Source organism: Brachyhypopomus gauderio, chromosome 21 (assembly GCF_052324685.1).
Source record: "Brachyhypopomus gauderio isolate BG-103 chromosome 21, BGAUD_0.2, whole genome shotgun sequence".
In the NCBI taxonomy this organism is placed as follows: Eukaryota; Metazoa; Chordata; class Actinopteri; order Gymnotiformes; family Hypopomidae; genus Brachyhypopomus; species Brachyhypopomus gauderio.
The window spans coordinates 3108564-3127537 of record NC_135231.1 but is presented as its reverse complement, the minus strand read 5'-3'; the positions used below and the strand labels follow the sequence as shown (position 1 = coordinate 3127537).

At 43.6% G+C, this 18974-nt stretch overlaps 1 protein-coding gene across 4 annotated transcripts in view; it reads right to left on the bottom strand.

Moving 5' to 3' along the window:
- Window positions 1-18974, bottom strand: part of nkain4 (sodium/potassium transporting ATPase interacting 4) — a 46441-nt gene that overhangs the window by 8170 nt on the left and 19297 nt on the right. For all 4 annotated transcript variants that reach the window (XM_076984319.1, XM_076984318.1, XM_076984320.1 and 1 more), the window contains exons 3-4: window positions 18616-18696; window positions 15048-15245 (exon numbers count right to left, since the gene is read on the bottom strand). In XM_076984319.1, coding sequence (XP_076840434.1) covers window positions 15048-15245; window positions 18616-18696 — 279 coding nt within the window. The remainder of the gene's footprint in view (window positions 1-15047; window positions 15246-18615; window positions 18697-18974) is intronic.

Here is an 18974-nt window from a genome sequence, read left to right as displayed (position 1 = left end):
TCTTCAACAGCACTTATTCAATAAATCCGGTTGTTGTTTTTATGGGGTCAATTAATGACTACTCCCTCTTCAGGGGACTCTTTAGGTGAAGTGTGGCACAAAAACGACTACCCTAAACTTTAACCATCACGGTGCTCTCAAATTCAGCATCTCTGGAGAACACTTCTAAACCTCTTTCATTAACACTTTTACAATTTAGCCTCTCATAGCCTTGAAGCCATGCTCCATTTATTTGACAGTAACACTGTGTCTGGCCATGATTTTTATCCCACCATCTGTTTTATTTCTCCTGTTCTGTGCACTGACTGGAGCGAGTGTGTGCTCTCTCTCTCTCTCTTTCTGTTCCTTTCTATTCAACAAAACTCTGATCTTATTGTTTCCTAACATGCTTGAGCGTTGAAGCCTTGATGGGTCCCAAAGTTTCTTTTCTGACCCCACAAATGACCTCAGACCAAGTCCAGTCAGTAGTGCTGACGTTCCAGATTAGGAATGTCCCGATCCAGCTTTTTGAACTTCCAATCCGATACCAATATGTATTTGCACTTCCGATCCGATACCGATATCGGCCGATACCGATACTGGCCTATACGAGCATGTATTAAAGTTTAAAGTTATTTAGCTAACTTACTTTGTTGTCAAACTCATGTTGAAAAGCGTTTTACTCTTGATAACAAGTAGCCAGCTGAATTAGGTGTGTTTGATTAATACACAATGGTTGGTAAAGAGAAACTGACCTGTTTATTTAGCAATTAATAAACTCAAAATAGATAAAATAATAAATAACAAACAGAAATGGCATCAGTAAGCCAAGGCTTAAAAAGCCATAAGTGCAAATAATATTGTAAATTGTATTTTTAAAAAGTGGCAGTTTGTCACGCTTCGCAAACGTTTCTGCCAGTAGGACCTTTGTTGTAGGACCTTTCTTTTTGTCTTCGGTTTTCTTTAGAAACTCTTCATGTTGTTTATGGTGGTATTTCGCTAAATGCTTAAAATGATTAGATTCGTTGTATTAAAAGTTCTTACAGCTTTACCACCACGCTTGACTTTACTGTGGCATATGTTGCACTCTACCTCTTCGTCTTAGTCGTCCTTTAAGGTAAAATAATCCCACACAACTGACATTTTTACCGATAACTTCAAATTTACATGGCCGTCTTAATGGTTAGGAGATGACACTGAGCTAAATTGGGGAGATGCTATGCTCGTGTGCTGAAGGTGTGCTAGAAAATGTGCACCGGATTTTACTCTCACTGGTGAAAACACAGCAAAAACTGGAATGGATTATCTAAATGGGTGCGCTGGAAAACCCGGATCGGAAGTCTGGATCGGCATTTTCTCGTGCCTGCCGATCCGATACGCATTTTTTGCAAATGCCGGCGGCCGATCCGATCCAAATATCGGATCGGGACAAGCCTATTCCAGATATTCCTTGTCTGTTCTTTTTGTTACATCTGTTGTTTCACATCTGTTTTCACACAGAGGGCAAATTTTGCACATAGATGAGACTCCTGTTGCCATAAAATAACTCCGTCCAGCCAGTGATAAAAGGGGCAATCTGGACCAGAGGCTAAAACCCAGGTTAGGATCAAGACGGTTGTATGGTTAATCTTTAATTACAGATTTAGGTTGGCTACAATTCTAGATTGGGATTGGTTAGCTTTAGGTTAGCTAGATCTTTAGGTTGTATGGGGCTCTAGGCTAACCAACTCTGGGCAAGATTTGGTGTTACGTTAGCTACATCTTTAAGTTGTGTTGGGTTCTAGGTTACAAGGCTACAGATTCTGCAAAGTATAACAGAGGCATGGTTTCTCATTACTGACATACTAATTTTCTCCACAGACAGTCAAACAAAAGTTGGGTCACTCCTCTCACTGATCCAGATCTGGGCCTCACATGAATCACCTGTCAACCATGAGACACACTAAGAAGTGATAAAGTTCCACAAGTATTAACAGGTCTACGCCAATCACAGGAGCATGTACAAGTGCATCTCAGTAACTTACAATATCATCAAAAAGTTAATTTATTTAAGTAATTCAAAATAAAACGTAAAAACATATATATATATATATATATATATATATATATATATATATATATATATATATATATATATATATATATATATATGACAAGAGTGGTCCATTTCAAGCATTTATTTCTGTTATTGTTGATGATTATGGCTAAAAGCCAATGCAAACCCAAAAGTCATTATCTCAGACAATTAGAATAGTATATAAGACCAACTGAAAAAATAATTTTAATTCAGAAAATGTTGGCTGACTGAAAAGTATGTACAGTAAATGCACTCAATACTCGATCAGAGCTCCTTTTGCATGAATTACTGCAGAAATGCAGTGTGGGATGGAGACGAGCCTGTGGCACTGCTGAGGTGTTATGGAAGCCCAGGTTGCTTTGACAGCAGCCTTCAGCTCATCTACATTTTTGGGTCTGGTGTCTCTCATCTTCCTCTTCCAGATTCTCTATGGGGTTTAGGTCAGGAGAGTTTGCTGGCCAATCAAGCACAGTGATACTGTGGTTATTAAAGCTGGTATTGGTACTTGGTATTGGTATTGGTAGGGTGGACAGGTGCCAAGTCCTGCTGGAAAATGAAATCTCCATCTCCAAAAAGCATGTCAGCAGAGGGAAACATGAAGTGCTCTAAAATTTCCTGGTAGATGGCTGCGCTGACTTTGGTCTTGATATAACACAGTTGTATCCCACTATTTTATCCCAAGGCTTGCTGGTGTTGGTCCAATGTGTTGTTTTCAGATGAAAGTAAATTTTGCATTTCATTTGGAAATCAAGGTCCCAGAGGAAGAGTCCAGAATCCAAGCTGCTTGAGGTCTAGTGTGAAGTGATGGTTTGGGGAGCCAAACTGCTGGTGTAGGTCCATTGAAATACTGAAATAAATTAACTTTTTGATAATATTCTAATTTATTGTGATGCGCCTGTATGTGAAATGTTCTCGTCTTGGGACCTAAAATTCCTGTGTCTGGCTTTTCAAATTTCAAAAATGTCTAAAATGTCTGATATTTGGCCTTCCTATCATGTACATATTTACTCTCTACAGTCTCCATACAGTGTGTAGCTGTTTGTACTTTGGTTTGACCATTCTATGTAGATCCCGCCTTCTCACACGCCACAATTGGTCGATCATATACACAACTTACAGGTACCCTCTGGTTAGACTGCTTCTCAGTGTGTTTGTATGTAGCTATTCACAAAAGTGCCTGTATTAGATTAGATCACCAACACACCAACAAAGTGATCTTCAGGAAACAATACCCTCCCATTTTTTTATATCGTCACCCTGCATATCGTACTTGTATCTGCAAAAAATACTGGCTCTATCATAGGGATTTAAATATTTAAGGATTAAAAATGTTTAATACAGTAGCATCACAAATCCGGCCACAGAAGTGTTCGGCAGCAACCCACCAAAAACAAGTCATGTGACAACAGTCAGGTTAGAGAACAAGTCATGTGACAACAGCCAGGTTAGAGAGCAAGTCATGTGACAACAGTCAGGTTAGAGAGCAAGTCATGTGACAACAGTCAGGTTAGAGAGCAAGGCATGTGACAACAGTCAGGTTAGAGAGCAAGTCATGTGACAACAGCCAGGTTAGAGAGCAAGTCATGTGACAACAGTCAGGTTAGAGAGCAAGTCATGTGACAACAGCCAGGTTAGAGAGCAAGTCATGTGACAACAGTCAGGTTAGAGAGCAAGTCATGTGACAACAGCCAGATTAGAGAGCAAGTCATGTGACAACAGTCAGGTTAGAGAGCAAGTCATGTGACAACAGCCAGGTTAGAGAGCAAGTCATGTGACAACAGTCAGGTTAGAGAGCAAGTCATGTGACAACAGCCAGGTTATAGAGCAAGTCATGTGACAACAGTCAGGTTAGAGAGCAAGTCATGTGACAACAGCCAGGTTAGAGAGCAAGTCATGTGACAACAGTCAGGTTTATACCTAGCTGTAGAGTAACTACAGTGTTTTAGTGCAAGGTGTATGTGGGATGTGTAGCAGGTAGAAGAATGATTTACTGCTTAAATTCACAACAAGGAAATTTTTAAAGGTCAATATGAAGTTTATGTCAAATTACAGTAATGAGAAAACAATGCAGACAAACTATAGTGTACATTTCAGGAGTCAGTGAGTAAGGCAGTCACACTGAGGAGGGAGGGAGGGAGGGAGGGAGAGAGAGAATGAGTGTGTGTGTTTCTTGTGTCAGATGACGACCAAGGCAGTAAAAACACTGCAGTCGGAGCCTACAATACCAGCATCGCTGCTCCGACATGGAATGAAAGCCTGGCGTTCATCAACAGACATTTACAATGACAATATCAAAACCCAGAACTTTCATTTTTACCTTTACTTAGTCTGATTGTGTGATTTGTGTGTGGCTTGTGTATTTGTCTGTATTTTGTGTAATTTGTGTGTTAACGGGCCGCCCAATGGAGGATGGGTTCCCTTTTGAGTCTTGGTTCTCCCGAGGTTTCTTCCTATTCCCCACCATCATAGGGAGTTTTTCCTCGCCACTGTCGCCTTTGGCTTGCTCATTAGGGTTCTGGACCCATAGTATTGTTAACCTTTTAAATCCTGTAAAGCGCTTTGTGACATGTGTTGTGAAAAGCGCTATACAAATAAACTTTGATTTGATTTGATTTGATTTGACCATCTCACTTAGAGACACACTATATGGCAATGGAAGGAAAAAGATGAAATGCCTGTCTTGTAAAATAAATAAATAAATAGTCACATCCATACATGGTATCTCCAGAAATACAGCATATACAATACAATCTCGCACAAACAAAGTTTTACTCAAACAAGTGTACCACAACTCCACTGTGTTTTTTTTTTAAAGAAAAACATTCAAATGCAAGAAAACTGGCATTGTGTCATCTCTATTATTAGCAAAAATGACATTTCATACAGGCCAACAATTTGCCACAAAAACCACAGGTACATCTGAAAACTGCACAAACTGTATTTCTCATCTCAACTGCCGTGTCCCTGGGCAAATGTTTTCAGATGTTTCTTGTAGATATAAATTACAAAACTACAAATCCCAATTGCCTGAAAAACGCAGCTAGTAAGCGGATCACTCACTAAGGCCCTCTGCTGTGAAACACAAAGGGTAAACGAGCCACTGCTGTTATGTTCTGAGAGATGCTCTTCATTGCTGTGCTCTGCTGATAGTGGCTTTCAATTCATGAATTCTCTTTTTTCTGATGTTCTATATTCAAACCTGTTTCAAATTCAAAAATGCATGTGGGGACTATAAGGATTGAACATTGAAAAGAAACATGCACTGCATATATATACAGAGATGAAAAAGAAGCAAAATGACCAGAAGAAAGAGAATGGACACAACAACAACACAACAACAACACAACAACAACACAACAACAACAACGGTAGAAGGTTACAGAGCTGTAACCTGGAATGTCAGTGATTGGTAGGTCCATTTGTATCCTGCAGCCTTTTGGTGAGCACTGCAAAGCCCAATATTCCAGTGATCTACACACTGTGCAGCCATACTGGTTACCAGCAAATGTTAAATTTAGGTAGTAATTTAATACAGATTTGTAGTTATTGCTGGTTGGTTGCAGACTGCTGAATATTCTGCCTAATCCTAATGTGTCACCCCAATTTTTCTAATGAAAATGTAGTCTGTTAGCAAATGTTTTCACCCAAAGTTGGTGAATATCACATCCAGGGGCAGAGCAGGTATGTGGCATTTAATAAACATTTAAAATTCTCTAATTGGACTGGTAAAATCAATGTTTGAAAAAACGTATCGCCTTCTAATTAATATTAAGAAAGGATTTAAAAACAATCATGGAATTTCCTTTAGCTGGTAATTGCTAAAGTCGTTAAAGTGATTCACCTCAGCAAATAAGCATGAGCAAGCAGTGGTGGGTAGTAAACATGGACATGATGTTTTGGAAGAGGAGTGAATCACAGCCATCAGCAACAGATGGTTCAACTCCAACAGAGTCAGTCCCATCAACTGCTGGTGAACAGCAGAGATGTTTTAGGTGAGTCCATACCAGTTGGTGGGTGAATTGGTAGATGTAATAAGCAAACCTCAGCTGCGGTTAGCTCGCTGGCTAAGGTCAGAACCTTTGATTTTTTTACAGAGTATAAAAATGTTAGATGTGGAACCAGAGCTTGTAAGATTTGTATCTAATGTATCATGGTTCTGGATATTTGGGCCAAGGCTCTGCCCATGATCACTAGATTCAGAACTACTCCCACTGCCATGAGAATTAATGACCAGGTCATTATTCCATAAGTTACCATCTAACATACCAACATGCTGTGATTAATACCATTATGCAAATAGCTTTTGCTAGTACATTTGGTGTGCTCTACCGTTGCATTAACAAAGGGAAGTATTTATCAGAGTGTTTATTTTTTTATTTGTTATTTGTTTAGAGCAATTAAAATCCAAAGGCAAAGACTGAAGGCAGAGGATGCATCTGGATCAAAAACATGTAAAATTAAATTAAAGGCACGCACAAAACTAAGAAATACCTGCCTGAATATTCAACACAGTAAACAATTCTTAGTCATTTAGACACACACAACCCGCACACACACGCATACAAAAACCTCTTTATGCATACACATAAATAATCATTTACACTTCCATCAGCAAGACACTTCACGTTTCTCTCTCTCTGAGACACACACACACACACACACACACACACACAATCACTTTCCATTAATGACAGGGTCACTGCGGACGGCACAGTGTCTACTTCCTCTCATCAATGTGACGAGGGCCCATCAGCCTGCTTGTGCCCTGTCTGTGTGTGCAACATTTAATCACACCGAGTCACCTGCACAATCGTTTTTAACAAAGCGTGGTGTGACGTGCATATAGATATTGTGTTGCAGTGCATATTCAAACGTATTTATTTAATTCACTTCTTTCAGGAAAAAGAGCAGCTCGCCACCACGAACAGCTGTCACGATGCACCGTCCTGAACATGCTGGTATCTGAGAGCGGTAACAGCAGAGGATGAAGCACGCTAGACAATGATCACCAGCCTCAACTCTAAAGGCTCATCCCTCGAGGACACTCTTTGCCAAATTGTTTGAGAAAAAGTACCAGGAGACATTCCAGGGGGTGAAAAGTGTTGTCAGAGCCCATAACAGCAAAACGGTTCTCACCACTCACACATGGAGCAGTGCAGCCAATGAAGCCTGCTGTGGAGTGGCATGGTACTAGATCAGAGATGATTGGGGTTTTGAGATTACTTTTACCATACTACCATCACTGGAGGGCACACATATAGCAGCCAGCACTGCTGGTGGAGGTTGCTCTGAGGTTGGAAGGTGATAACTATCGCGACAGCAGGGTCAGTCTAGGCCTGCTGTGAACGCTCTTTAGAAGACACATGGGGCGGTCCTCAACCACTGTGCTAATCGCACCATGAAGCTGGGACCCAGACAGGTCCTACACTGAAATACACCCCCCCAACGAGTTAGCCTTCAAAACTAGACAAACGGCCCCACGCCGTAGGCAAGGCTTTCATGTGCACGCTTAAAAAGCCAGCGCGCATTTCTCAGGTTGCTAGGAAGGAGGCGCTACAACACCAGATGCATCTCCACCAGTTACTACTACTGATACTACTGATGGACCAAAATGTCTTTGATCCGCAGCTAACTCATTACTTCACTCTAAAAGTGGAAGTAAAGAAATGGAAAGAGAAGGCAAGAATATCTGCCAAGAATATCCATTATATCGGTGGAAGATCAAAAGATCAAAAAAGACCAAATATGCCTTGTACTTTTGAGAAAACAAGGCACTATATGCACCTTACAGAAAGATTCATAATTTAAAAACCACACTGTGAGCTTGTTGGGGATAAATTTGTACTCACCAACACAAAAAGCAAAAATGAAAAATTATCAAAACAACTGGGGGCTGCAGCCCTACTACTTATTATACTGGTAATCACCCCATGACCATGAAAAACCCCCATTTACGTTAAACAAAGAGAAGCTCTTTTGTCATCTGAATTAAAGAGAATGCTACGCCACATGCTTAATTCCAATGATGGCATGAAAGCTGCTACAGTTTATTGGAGAAGATTCTGAACAGTTCCAAGACCATGAAGGACCCCACAGCACCATGAGCAGACAGCATGGAGACAGATAATGAGAACAAAGATAATTAGCCAATGAGTCCATTATCACTCACCTGACCGGCTAAATAAAGTCAGTGAGCTGTGTGGTCACTGGATCTTCAATGTGATTTTAAATAAAGATCAAATACCGATAGGACAAATGCCATTTCCCATTATTTAATCATTTGCGGAGTAATCCTTGGAATCTCATTTAAATAGCGAACGTCCCTGTAGTGAAATATGTCCACAGTGCCAATCTTAATAGCGAGTGGGACTCGAAAGAGCTTTCGATCTAATTTAAGGACTTTTCAGTGAGGATGGAAAGAAAGCGAGTGGTGGTGTTACATTCATTGGAGGACTGGGAAAGTGACATATCCAACCGCAGGAACCACGGCCATGATAATGGAGTTAGGCTGACAGGGAAACGTCAGGCAGACCAAGACGCATGCTTAATATAAACTCCCTCTCTAGATTTTCTCTTCTGCACAACAAATTTTAAACCTGGTTGGAAGCCATGCAGACCAGGCCTGTCGAGAAGCGTCCACGTTTCTGGCACTATTAGCAACCTCCAGTGAGCAGAGTGAGTTCAGCCTGATGGGCAAATGTGTGTGGTTTAGGCTAAACTGTCATTCATCACCTGTCCGGCAGACACGGGAGCGCACGCACAGGAACACCTGAAACAGCAGCACAGTTGTTGTCTAGGGTGACGGAGGAAACACCTTGACCCCAATGCCTTGGGGTCACGCTACAAGAGGGCATGGAGAACAGCACTTGTTGTATTATATGGGTGTAATTTGTAATATCAAATTTTATATCGCATCTTTTCTATGTTCAGGCTGGCTTTAACCAATAGGAAAACAAATGTAAGGAAACTATGGAAAATATTTGAACTATTGGGTTTTGATGCTGTGGGCATCAAACCGAAAATGAAGAAAATCAGAAAGACGAAGTGACGTCGGGGCACAAGGGACATCGTTAGAAACCAAATATACGGTGGTGCCGTACACACGTCGTCAGCTCACTTTACTTCTCGATGCCGTGCACGTTCCATGCTAACGACGTAGATGTGCGTATTCCTTTGCATGCCGCGTCTTCAGAAACATGTCAAAGACAGGCGCCTCGCATCCTGCAGCGAGCCGTCACCAAACCCCGGCGAGGACCGGCGCTCTTGAAGTCGTCTTCACACCCCGTCACATCGTAGCGGCATCCGGTGCTACTGTTGTAGCACTGAGCCCCCCCGAGAGCCGCAGAGACGCAGGGGTGTAAGCAAAGGATGGGGGCGTGGGCGTGTCACGATCCCTTTATTCTGCCAGTGACTGAGTCAAGTGGAGAGCATGCCCTCAGTAAACTGAAGCTTACAGAAAACCCATTTGGGCTCTACCGTAGGGCAGGAGAGTGCAGGTGGTGTGACAATGCAATACAGAGAGCCGAGAGGCTAAGAAAATGCACTAAGGACAAAATCCATGGCTCTGCTACAAAGAACACTGGACATTTGCTTTAAAAAATGTGCATATACATGTTGCACATGGAGGTAGTGCTCACTGCGTGGACGGAATTACTTATATAACTCTTTATATATATATATATATATATATATATATATATATATATATATATATATATATATATATATATATATATATATATATACTGTATATATATATATATATATATATATATATATATATATATATATATATATATATATATATATATATATATGCTCTGGTCTGGTCTGGAGATGTCTTCTATACAAGCAACCAACATCTATCCAAACCAACAAAGGCATCACATTATTCTCATTTCCTTAAAACCTTCAATAGCTCCAATTGACCCCATTTTTGTGTCACGTATAAGTTACTAGTGTCATTTGGTGTGAATAATGAAGTTTACTCACACAAGCTTAAACTGTGAATTAAGGACAGAAAGATGACAAGCTGTGAAGGCCAGTGACAATAATTTCGTCATGTGAGAGAGAGCCCGTGCACCATAAGTTTACAAAACACCGCACCTCAGCTACAGAATTGCAAACTAACACCACATTTCTCTCTCTAGAACTTTCCGAATCAAAGCAATATCAAAGCAGAGCAGTTGTGGATCCTCAGTGGAAATAAAAAGCAGAAGAAGAAAACTAAAGGCGTTTGTTTTTACAAACAAATGTATTTTTCATCAAGTCGTTACAATCTACTGTCATCCAAATATGCTATGCAAGAAAACCTTTTGAAACTCTTCTCTGAAATCTTCCCTGTTCTTTTGAAACAACTGCTTAATTACAAACGCTTAGCCTCTGCCAGATGTCCTCCCTATCTTGAAGAAGATACGTCGCTAGTTGTGCAGACGCCTAATTAAATGTTAGATTCACTTTCTGCTTTTTTATTATTACAGATGTTATTTGTGCCAGATGTTATTTGTATCTATTTGAGTACTTACAAATATAATCTATTGTTCACCTGTTCTTCAGACATAGTGTAGGAACACAGCTCTAGAAATGTGTGACTGAAATGCAGTGTTGACACCAGTGTGTTTTGCTTCTGTGCGCGTGTGTGAGTGTGTGTGCGTGTGTGTGTGAGAGAGAGAAAGAGAGAGTGTGTCATGTCAATGTCAATGGGTAGGCTACTGCTTTCAAGAGCAGAGAGCTCCTGCCTGTGTTTAGAGAGGTACAGGAAGAGGAAGTCCTGTCATGGCTGTGGAGTGTCCAAATGGTTTCACTGATCCGTTCTACCTGCCAGACTGAGCTGACTGGCACAGCCAGATCCTCAGCAAAATTCTCTGCAGTCTGTTTACTTCCCGAGCCCCAAGTATCGACCCTGCCTATGACAGTGGTGGTGGTGGGTGGTGGTAGTCGTGGTGGGTGGTAGTGATGATGGAGGGTAAAGGTGGTGGTGGTAGTGGTGGTGGTGGGTGATGGTTGTAGTGGTGGGTGGTGGAAGTGGTGGTGGTTGGCGGTCTTTTGCCTGGTTCTTGCCTTAAGGAAGCAAGAGCCTATAACGTTGCTGACCTCTATACTAAGTGTGCTCGATGTACTTATAACTAGCTCAAGCCAGTACCAGTCTAGGAGACATGACTAATGCTACGGTGGTGTTATGACCAACTAGCAGCACACATTACTCCCAGCGTGTTTAGTGTTCACGTTTCTCACGACTGTCATTCACTAGGAAACAATGACACGCATCACGTTGTGCAGTGTGTCTGGCCACTCTACACTTTACACAGTTTAACTAAGCTGTGTTTTCCTGTCATTCTTTTAACAACTTCATAAAATTTAAGAAATCGGGGAAAACCTCAATGCACAGCTATATGACACTACTGTCGTTAAAATGTTTGGCAGCACAACAATTATGGTTCGAGCTGATTTTCTGTCGATTGATTGACAGACTCGAAGCCTGCGTGTCGTGTTGACTGACTCAAAGTAACAACTAACGTCTCATGAAATTCACCTGGTCATCCCTCACAGTCATTTGCACCTTCACTAACACTGCTCATCACAGTGAGATTGGCATAATCCTCAATACTCTGCATGAACATCATGACAAAATGGTGCATCTCTGCCTATGAAGTACCACTTCCCAGATTGATGACAACTTGCACAATGAAAGAACTTCCTCACATTCCACACACACCCTCTTTGGGATAAACTGCCCACCACACCCAGGAAAAGGAGGCATTCCAAGAGAGAACTCTAAGCAGCCATTTAAAATAGGACTATCTCTGCCTCTGAGGAGCTCACTTACGTCCTTACAGTACAATGCAGGAAAGAGTAGGAGGGGAAAAGAATGCGCCAGTCATTTGGAGAGAGACAGATAGAGGGAACCAGAGAAAGAGACAGATTAGAGAGAGACAGAGAGATAGAGAGGGAGAGAGAGATTATATATATAGATAGATAGATAGATAGATAGATAGATAGATAGATAGATAGATAGATAGATAGATAGATAGATAGATAGATAGATAAGATAGACCGAAAAAAGCATGAATGAATAACTGAATGAGTAAATATGCGGAGTAAATATTTTCGATTAAAGAATGTAAAGAACAGAGGGTGGGGGTGTTACTAGCTTCTGGCAGTACACAGACGAGTGGAACAAAATGATGGCGTGATGATAGAGGAGGAGAGGTCTGAAGGTCAGTGATTATGAGCTGTCTCAGGTAGCAGCCAACAAAGGTTAAAGCATCAGGCTAAAGGGGAGAACCATTTAAAAATGCACAAACACACACACACACACACACACACACACACACACACACACACACACACACACACACACTCTCTCTCTTCCTTGACAGGTGATGCCTCCGAACTTTCAGCAACTCAAAAGGCACTTTCATTCTTCATGTAACATCTAGACTCGATCCTCACTTTATCTCTCTCATCTGTCTTGTTCTCCTCTGAAGGAGTTATTAAGGTGGAATAGTTACAGCCATCCCCTGCATCCCCATTGAAATGAAACTGGTTACACTGAGCATCTCTTGGTTCTCACAACCCAGAAGACTGGAATTCTTTAACTCTCTCTGACCTCACGTACAGAACGTAGCGGGCTGAAAACACAGGGATGATTACAGCCAATCAAGCAAAGACAAGAGGAAAACACTCGGACCATTCCAGCCAATCAGGCAATGGCAACAGGAGTGAGACCAGCTTCCTCTGCCAAGGACACACTTGCATAGGAGTGTCAGAACCTGATCTGCAGACCTTTCCCATGGAGCATGGGAGATTAGTGCTGAAGGATCAACACTGGAGAAGAAAAGAAGAGAGAGAGAGAGAAAGAGAGAGAGAGAGAGAGAGAGAGAGAGAGAGAGAGAGTGTATGTGTACATGCGTGTATGTTTGTTAGGGTCAGTTTATTGTTGCTTTTTTGGGGAGTCTGTATGAATTTGGCTGAGGCGCTTTGTGTGTGTGTGTGTGTGTGTGTGTGTGTGTATGTGTGTGTGTGTGTGTGTGTGTGTGTGTATGTGTGTGTGTATGTATGTATGTGTGTGTGTGTGTGTGTGTGTGTGTGTATGTGTGTGTGTATGTATGTATGTGTGTGTGTGTGTGTGTGTGTGTGTGTGCAGGTCTCCCAAGTCCTTGAGCTGCAGAAGGCTATGTTAGTGAGCTCTCGCCCCGAAGTGAGATGGGAGGGTTTAATGATCACCCTAGAGAACCTTCTGGTACTGGTGTCTGTGCTCAGAGGACAGTTTTATTGCCCCAGACCCGTGGCTCACCTCTCCTGTGTTCTCTCAGGAGAAGATAAAAGCAAACAAGAACTCTAAAACAAGCTGAACCGGGAGTCAGTAGGACTCCAGTTACCACACGATGGAAACAGTACTGTCAAGTGTGATACGATGCTGTTTTACACCATGCTTAAAAATCTAAAAAATGGAAATTCTGATTCAGTAGCTCTGGCTACTTGAGTGTTTTAGCTGCTGGCATAATACTCGTCATCATACTTCATCATTACTGACGTAGCACAGCTTCTCCACCCTCTGCCTCACTTTAACTCAGCAGACGGGTGAGACTCAATTATACAGTAACATAGCCTGACAAAACCTGAAACACTCAAACATCGGATTCAGTTCAAGCGACCACTTCAACACAAAACAACCACCATCATCTCTATTAGAACTACAGCAAGTACTGTATAATCATGGCACTGGCGCTGGAAAAGTCCACTTCAATATAAAACCTGACTGCAGGTCACACACGGTCCAACCTGTGTGTGTTTCTTGTACATACGCTAACCGCCATTCATCAGGCTCCTAATGAATAGCTTATAATGTGGGGCACGCACTCTCCTCAGTGTTAGTGAGGACTCTAATCATGTACTCTGTGGCCACTGGGCATGCAGTTATGTAGGGAATGTGCATTACTAAGCCTTATGAATATTCATAAACAGTGCATTACACAGACACTTTGAATATTCATTTCTGTATCTATAGAAAAGCCACAGCAGGTGCCAGATTTTCGGGCTCCTTCAGGTCCATTCGGTGGGTGTGTTCGGCCACGTGGCTGTGTTTGGCCCCACAGATGTGCTCAGCACTTTGGGTGTGTTTGGCCCCACAGATGTGCTCAGCTCTGTAGGTGTGTTTGGCATCATGGACGTATTCAGCTATGTGGGCGTGTTCGGCGTGTTTAGATCTGTGGACGTGTTCAGCTATGTGAGTGTGTTCACCTATGTGGGTGTGTTCAGCTATGTGGATGTGTTCAGCTATGTGGACGTGTTCACCTATGTGAGTGTGTTCACCTATGTGAGTGTGTTCACCTATGTGGGTGTGTTCAGCTATGTGGGCGTGTTCAGCTATGTGGGCGTGTTCAGCTATGTGGGCGTGTTCAGTTATGTGGGCGTATTTAGATCTCTGGACGTGTTCAGCTATGTGAGTGTGTTCACCTATGTGGGCGTGTTCAGCTATGTGGGCGTGTTCAGCTAAGTGGGCGTGTTTAGATCTGTGGGCGTGTTCAGCTATGTGAGTGTGTTCACCTATGTGGGCGTGTTCACCTATGTTGGTGTGTTCAGCTATGTGAGTGTGTTCACCTATGTGGGTGTGTTCAGCTATGTGGGTGTGTTCAGCTATGTGGGTGTGTTTGGCGTGTTCAGCTCTCTGGGCATGTTCGGCATGTTCAGTTCTGTGGGCGTGTTTGGCCTGTTTAGCTCTGAGGGTGTGTTGGGCCCTGTGGGCATGTTCAGCTCTGTGGGCGTGTTTGGCGTGTTTAGCTATGTGGGCGTGTTCGGCTGGTTTGGGCGTGTTCGGCTGGTGTGGGCGTGTTCCACTGGTGTGGGTGTATTCCGCTGGTGTGGGCGTGTTCGGCTGGTGTGGGCGTGTTTGGCTGGTGTGGGCGTGTTTGGCTGGTGTGGGTGTGTTCCACTGGTGTGGGTGTATTCCGCTGGTGTGGGCGTGTTCGGCTGGTGTGGGCGTGTTTACCGATAGGAGGATCTGAAAGCCGCTGTGCAGCACTTCGATGTACTGATACTCCAGCAGGCAGCCCGTCACTGACACGTAGGAGTGGGTGTCGGAGCCTCGGCCGCCACTAGGGGGCACCTCACGCCGCACACAGCCCGGGCCGTGCTCACTCCACCACGAGTGGTGTGCTGAGATGTTAAAGGTCAAGAGGTCGCCATCCTGAATGGAGAGAGAGACAGGAGCTGCCATCACCGCCAGAGACGTCAATATCAGCAGAAGTAGTGTAACGCTGGGCTGTGGTAATGCAAGACATGCATAATTTAACAATGCTGATTACACCGACAGAGGAAGATCCTGTTCCCCAGCCCCTCAGACAGACCCACACACACACACACACACACATACACACACACACACATATACACGCATTACCACATTCACTAACAGGGCACAGAAGTGGATACAGCATCCCAGTGGGGTCATTCTGTTAAGACCTGCATTCACATTCTTGTGCCATAGTTAGTAAATACATTCACAACTAAACTATTTGTTTGTCCATCCATCCATCCATCCATCCATCCATACATCCATCCATCCATCCATCCATCCATCCACTCATCCATCCATCCATCCATCCATCCACTCATCCATCCATCCATCCATCCATCCATCCATCCATCTATCCATCCATCCATCCATCCATCCATCCATCCATCCATGCCTTTTGTTAAGACAACAGAAATGGTGCTGTCTGTATCCACAGCAGCTCAGGGATCTATGATTACTGTAATCGTATCACTGCTATCACTGGCAAAGTCTTGTAGACTTTCTGAGTGGGAGCAAACACGATGTAAACATGGATGCGCTTGTCCACGGTGGGGAGTTCTACCTCAGGCCTCCGCAATGCTGCCGGCTGTCACTGTCATTATCGCCTTAAATGGAAATGTAAATTAGAGAATAAGGAGTCCCTGAAAATGAAGATTTGAGTCGCAAAGGGCTTTGTGGGACTTCCCTTAGGGAAATGGATAAACAAATAATCATTACTATCAAAGTCTGCAGTATGGGCTGTGTGTGTGTGTGTGTGTGTGTGTGTGTGTGTGTGTGTGTGTGTGTGTGTGTGTGTGTGTGTGTTTATGGGCTTGGGGGAGGAGGTCACTTGAGGCTGTCTTATCTGATGGTGCATTTAATCATGGTTACTGTGGGTGACAGACAGCAATAGCTTGTATCCATGCATGGGAGGCCCACTCGTCGAAAAAAGAGAGAAAGTACTGTTTCCACAGGAGGACTGAACTAAATTTATTTTCAATTTTTTTTGTATAGTTCACTGCAATTTCCTACTTGGGTTGTACCAGAATCCAAACCACACAGCACTTAACTGTGGCGAATTTGTCAATTTAATTACACGTTTAAGGTTATAAGGGTTTGTATGTGACACCATTATTCTGAGGGTTTGCTGTACATCACTTGCGGTCATTCGCAGGGTTAAAGGGGATGTAACTCCAGCAGCTGGGTCCTGCAGTGATGGTTCAAGGAGCTGTGGTAGCGCTGTGTAATTTGGGGGAGTGAGGGCACCATAACAGGCCATCAGGTGGGGCTAAATAATGGGAGAGAGAAGGAGAATGAGGCATGGAGAGAGAGAGAGAGAGAGAGAGAGAGAGAGAGAGAGAGAGAGAGAGAGAGAGCAGCTGGCGAGGGCCAGGCTAAAGCATTAATTCACCAGATGGACAAACACACACACCACTGCTCACACAGCTACATATGGAGAGCAAGGCTAATGGAGGACACACAAACAGATACACACACACACACATACACACACACGCACACACTCTCACACATATTCATCCACCAAACACAGGAGGGGGTCACTGCTTTTGCACCAGCTTATCACTATAGACCTACACACATGCTTGAATGCACACAGTTGCATGAAGGTGTGCACGCACACACACAAATGCACAAAGAGGCAGCGGGGGGGATGAAAAGACAGACAGACACAATACAGACGCACAGACAAACGCAGCCCGAGCAGACGCACTCGACGCAGCAGGTCGCCTCGCCTAATGAATATTCATCAACAGGCACTTAAGCATTAATTCAGAACGCCGTTGACTCCGTGCAGATCGAGGAGAGAGAATGGGGCTTTTTTAGAACAAGCAGGAGCGCGTGTGTTGCGTTGAGCTGGGGGGAAGGGCCTCCGTAGAGACCGAGAATGTATTGGACGGGAGGTGGGAGGTCCAGTAGATGTAAAATAGAGAGAGTGCTGTGAATGGGGGGCGGAGCAAGCCATGAGAATGGGGCGGATGAAAGCAGGAGCCCCACCCCCTCCCCCCCCCCCCCTAGCTGGGGACACAAAGGGACAGAGGGGCGAGAGGAGCAGGGTAGAAGAAAGGAAGAAGGCTCCTCCCCAACTTACTTCCGCCATTAACCATGCGGCTAAGACACGGCAGACATATTTGAATGATTGTGTAGCTGTTAAATTGGTAACTGAGTCTAGAGTGTCAGCAAGATGGCCAGCCAGCTGTAGACATCATCTTTAGAGCTGCTAATAACTGCTGATCTAAAAGCTGCTGGCCAGGTTCAAACACAACCACGTACCCCGTCACACCGCCTGCACCCAAACTCTGCTGTGCATATGCTGTATGAAGTGTCAAGCTTTCGTACTGTAGGGACACACCACTGGACATTTTAGAGTTTCTGGTCACACCACTGGACAACTTAGAGTTCTCCCTGCTCAGTCGCTTCTGATTTAGCTTATAAACCCCACTCGGTTCCAGCAGGCTACACACAGAGACTGCAGGGTGCTACATCAGTCATAGCATCAGTGCATTACGATCATTGTTTTATTGCTTTACATCACTGAATTAGATTTAGCACATTTCGAGACATGAGCAAGGAATCTGGGTGTCAAGACACTAAGCCGTCACGCACACAAACACAAACAACAGAGCCTGTGAATTACAATGAGCTTGAATTCTGCATTCTCTGGACCGTGTGCCCCTGACCTGACACTTGGGAGGCTGGATAGAGAGGAATCTTCACGCAGCTTTGCTTTCTCACAGAGAACACCTGATGGATTTTCCTTGAATCCATTTGCAAACCAGAACTCTCCCAGGAAAAACCTGTGGTTTTATTTAGCTTTGATTTCAGGCAGACCTCAACACAGGTCAGAGCAAAGCAGCAAAAACGAAGGCACGGCCCAACCACAGATACATAAACACCTTCACAAGTGGTACAAAAAAGACTAAAACATGTGAAACTGAGGGGAGATGTTTCACATTTAAATGTTACAGTTCACAGCAGCAAAATGCAGTGATGCCCCTAATGCAGCATCTCAGACAGCCGAACTGACTCCAGACCGTCAGCTTGTTCCGAGGTCGGATGTGGGGAAACTACTTCCGCCTTACACACAGTTGCCATAGATCGGCCTCGCACGCAGTCTGCTGAGACGCAACAGCCTGGTGGATCTGGCAATCTTAGTTATAAAGTTCATGAACCAAGTCGCTAATTTTAGTGTCAAATGTGAGCGGGGCGTGACATCTAAAGTAGATCGAAGCACCTGTGGAGGTCTTCCTGATTTTTATCTTACCTTGGATAGACCTCCCACTTCCAGGTAGAAGCAGATGAGGAAGACGTTCCAGGCCACCCAGAGCGCCGTCCAAACTGCGTACTGGGGAAGAACAGAGCAAGTTTCATCACTCTTGGACAAAATTTCATGTGCTGATCGCATAACTGCAGAAATGTCCCAGGATCAACATCTGTCTCGATTTGATCTCGGGATCAACGTCTGTCTCGATTTGATCTCAGGATCAACGTCTCTCGATTTGATCTCGGGATCAACGTCTGTCTCGATTTGATCTCGGGATCAACATCTGTCTCGATTTGATCTCAGGATCAACGTCTGTCTCGATTTGATCTCGGGATCAACGTCTGTCTCGATTTGATCTT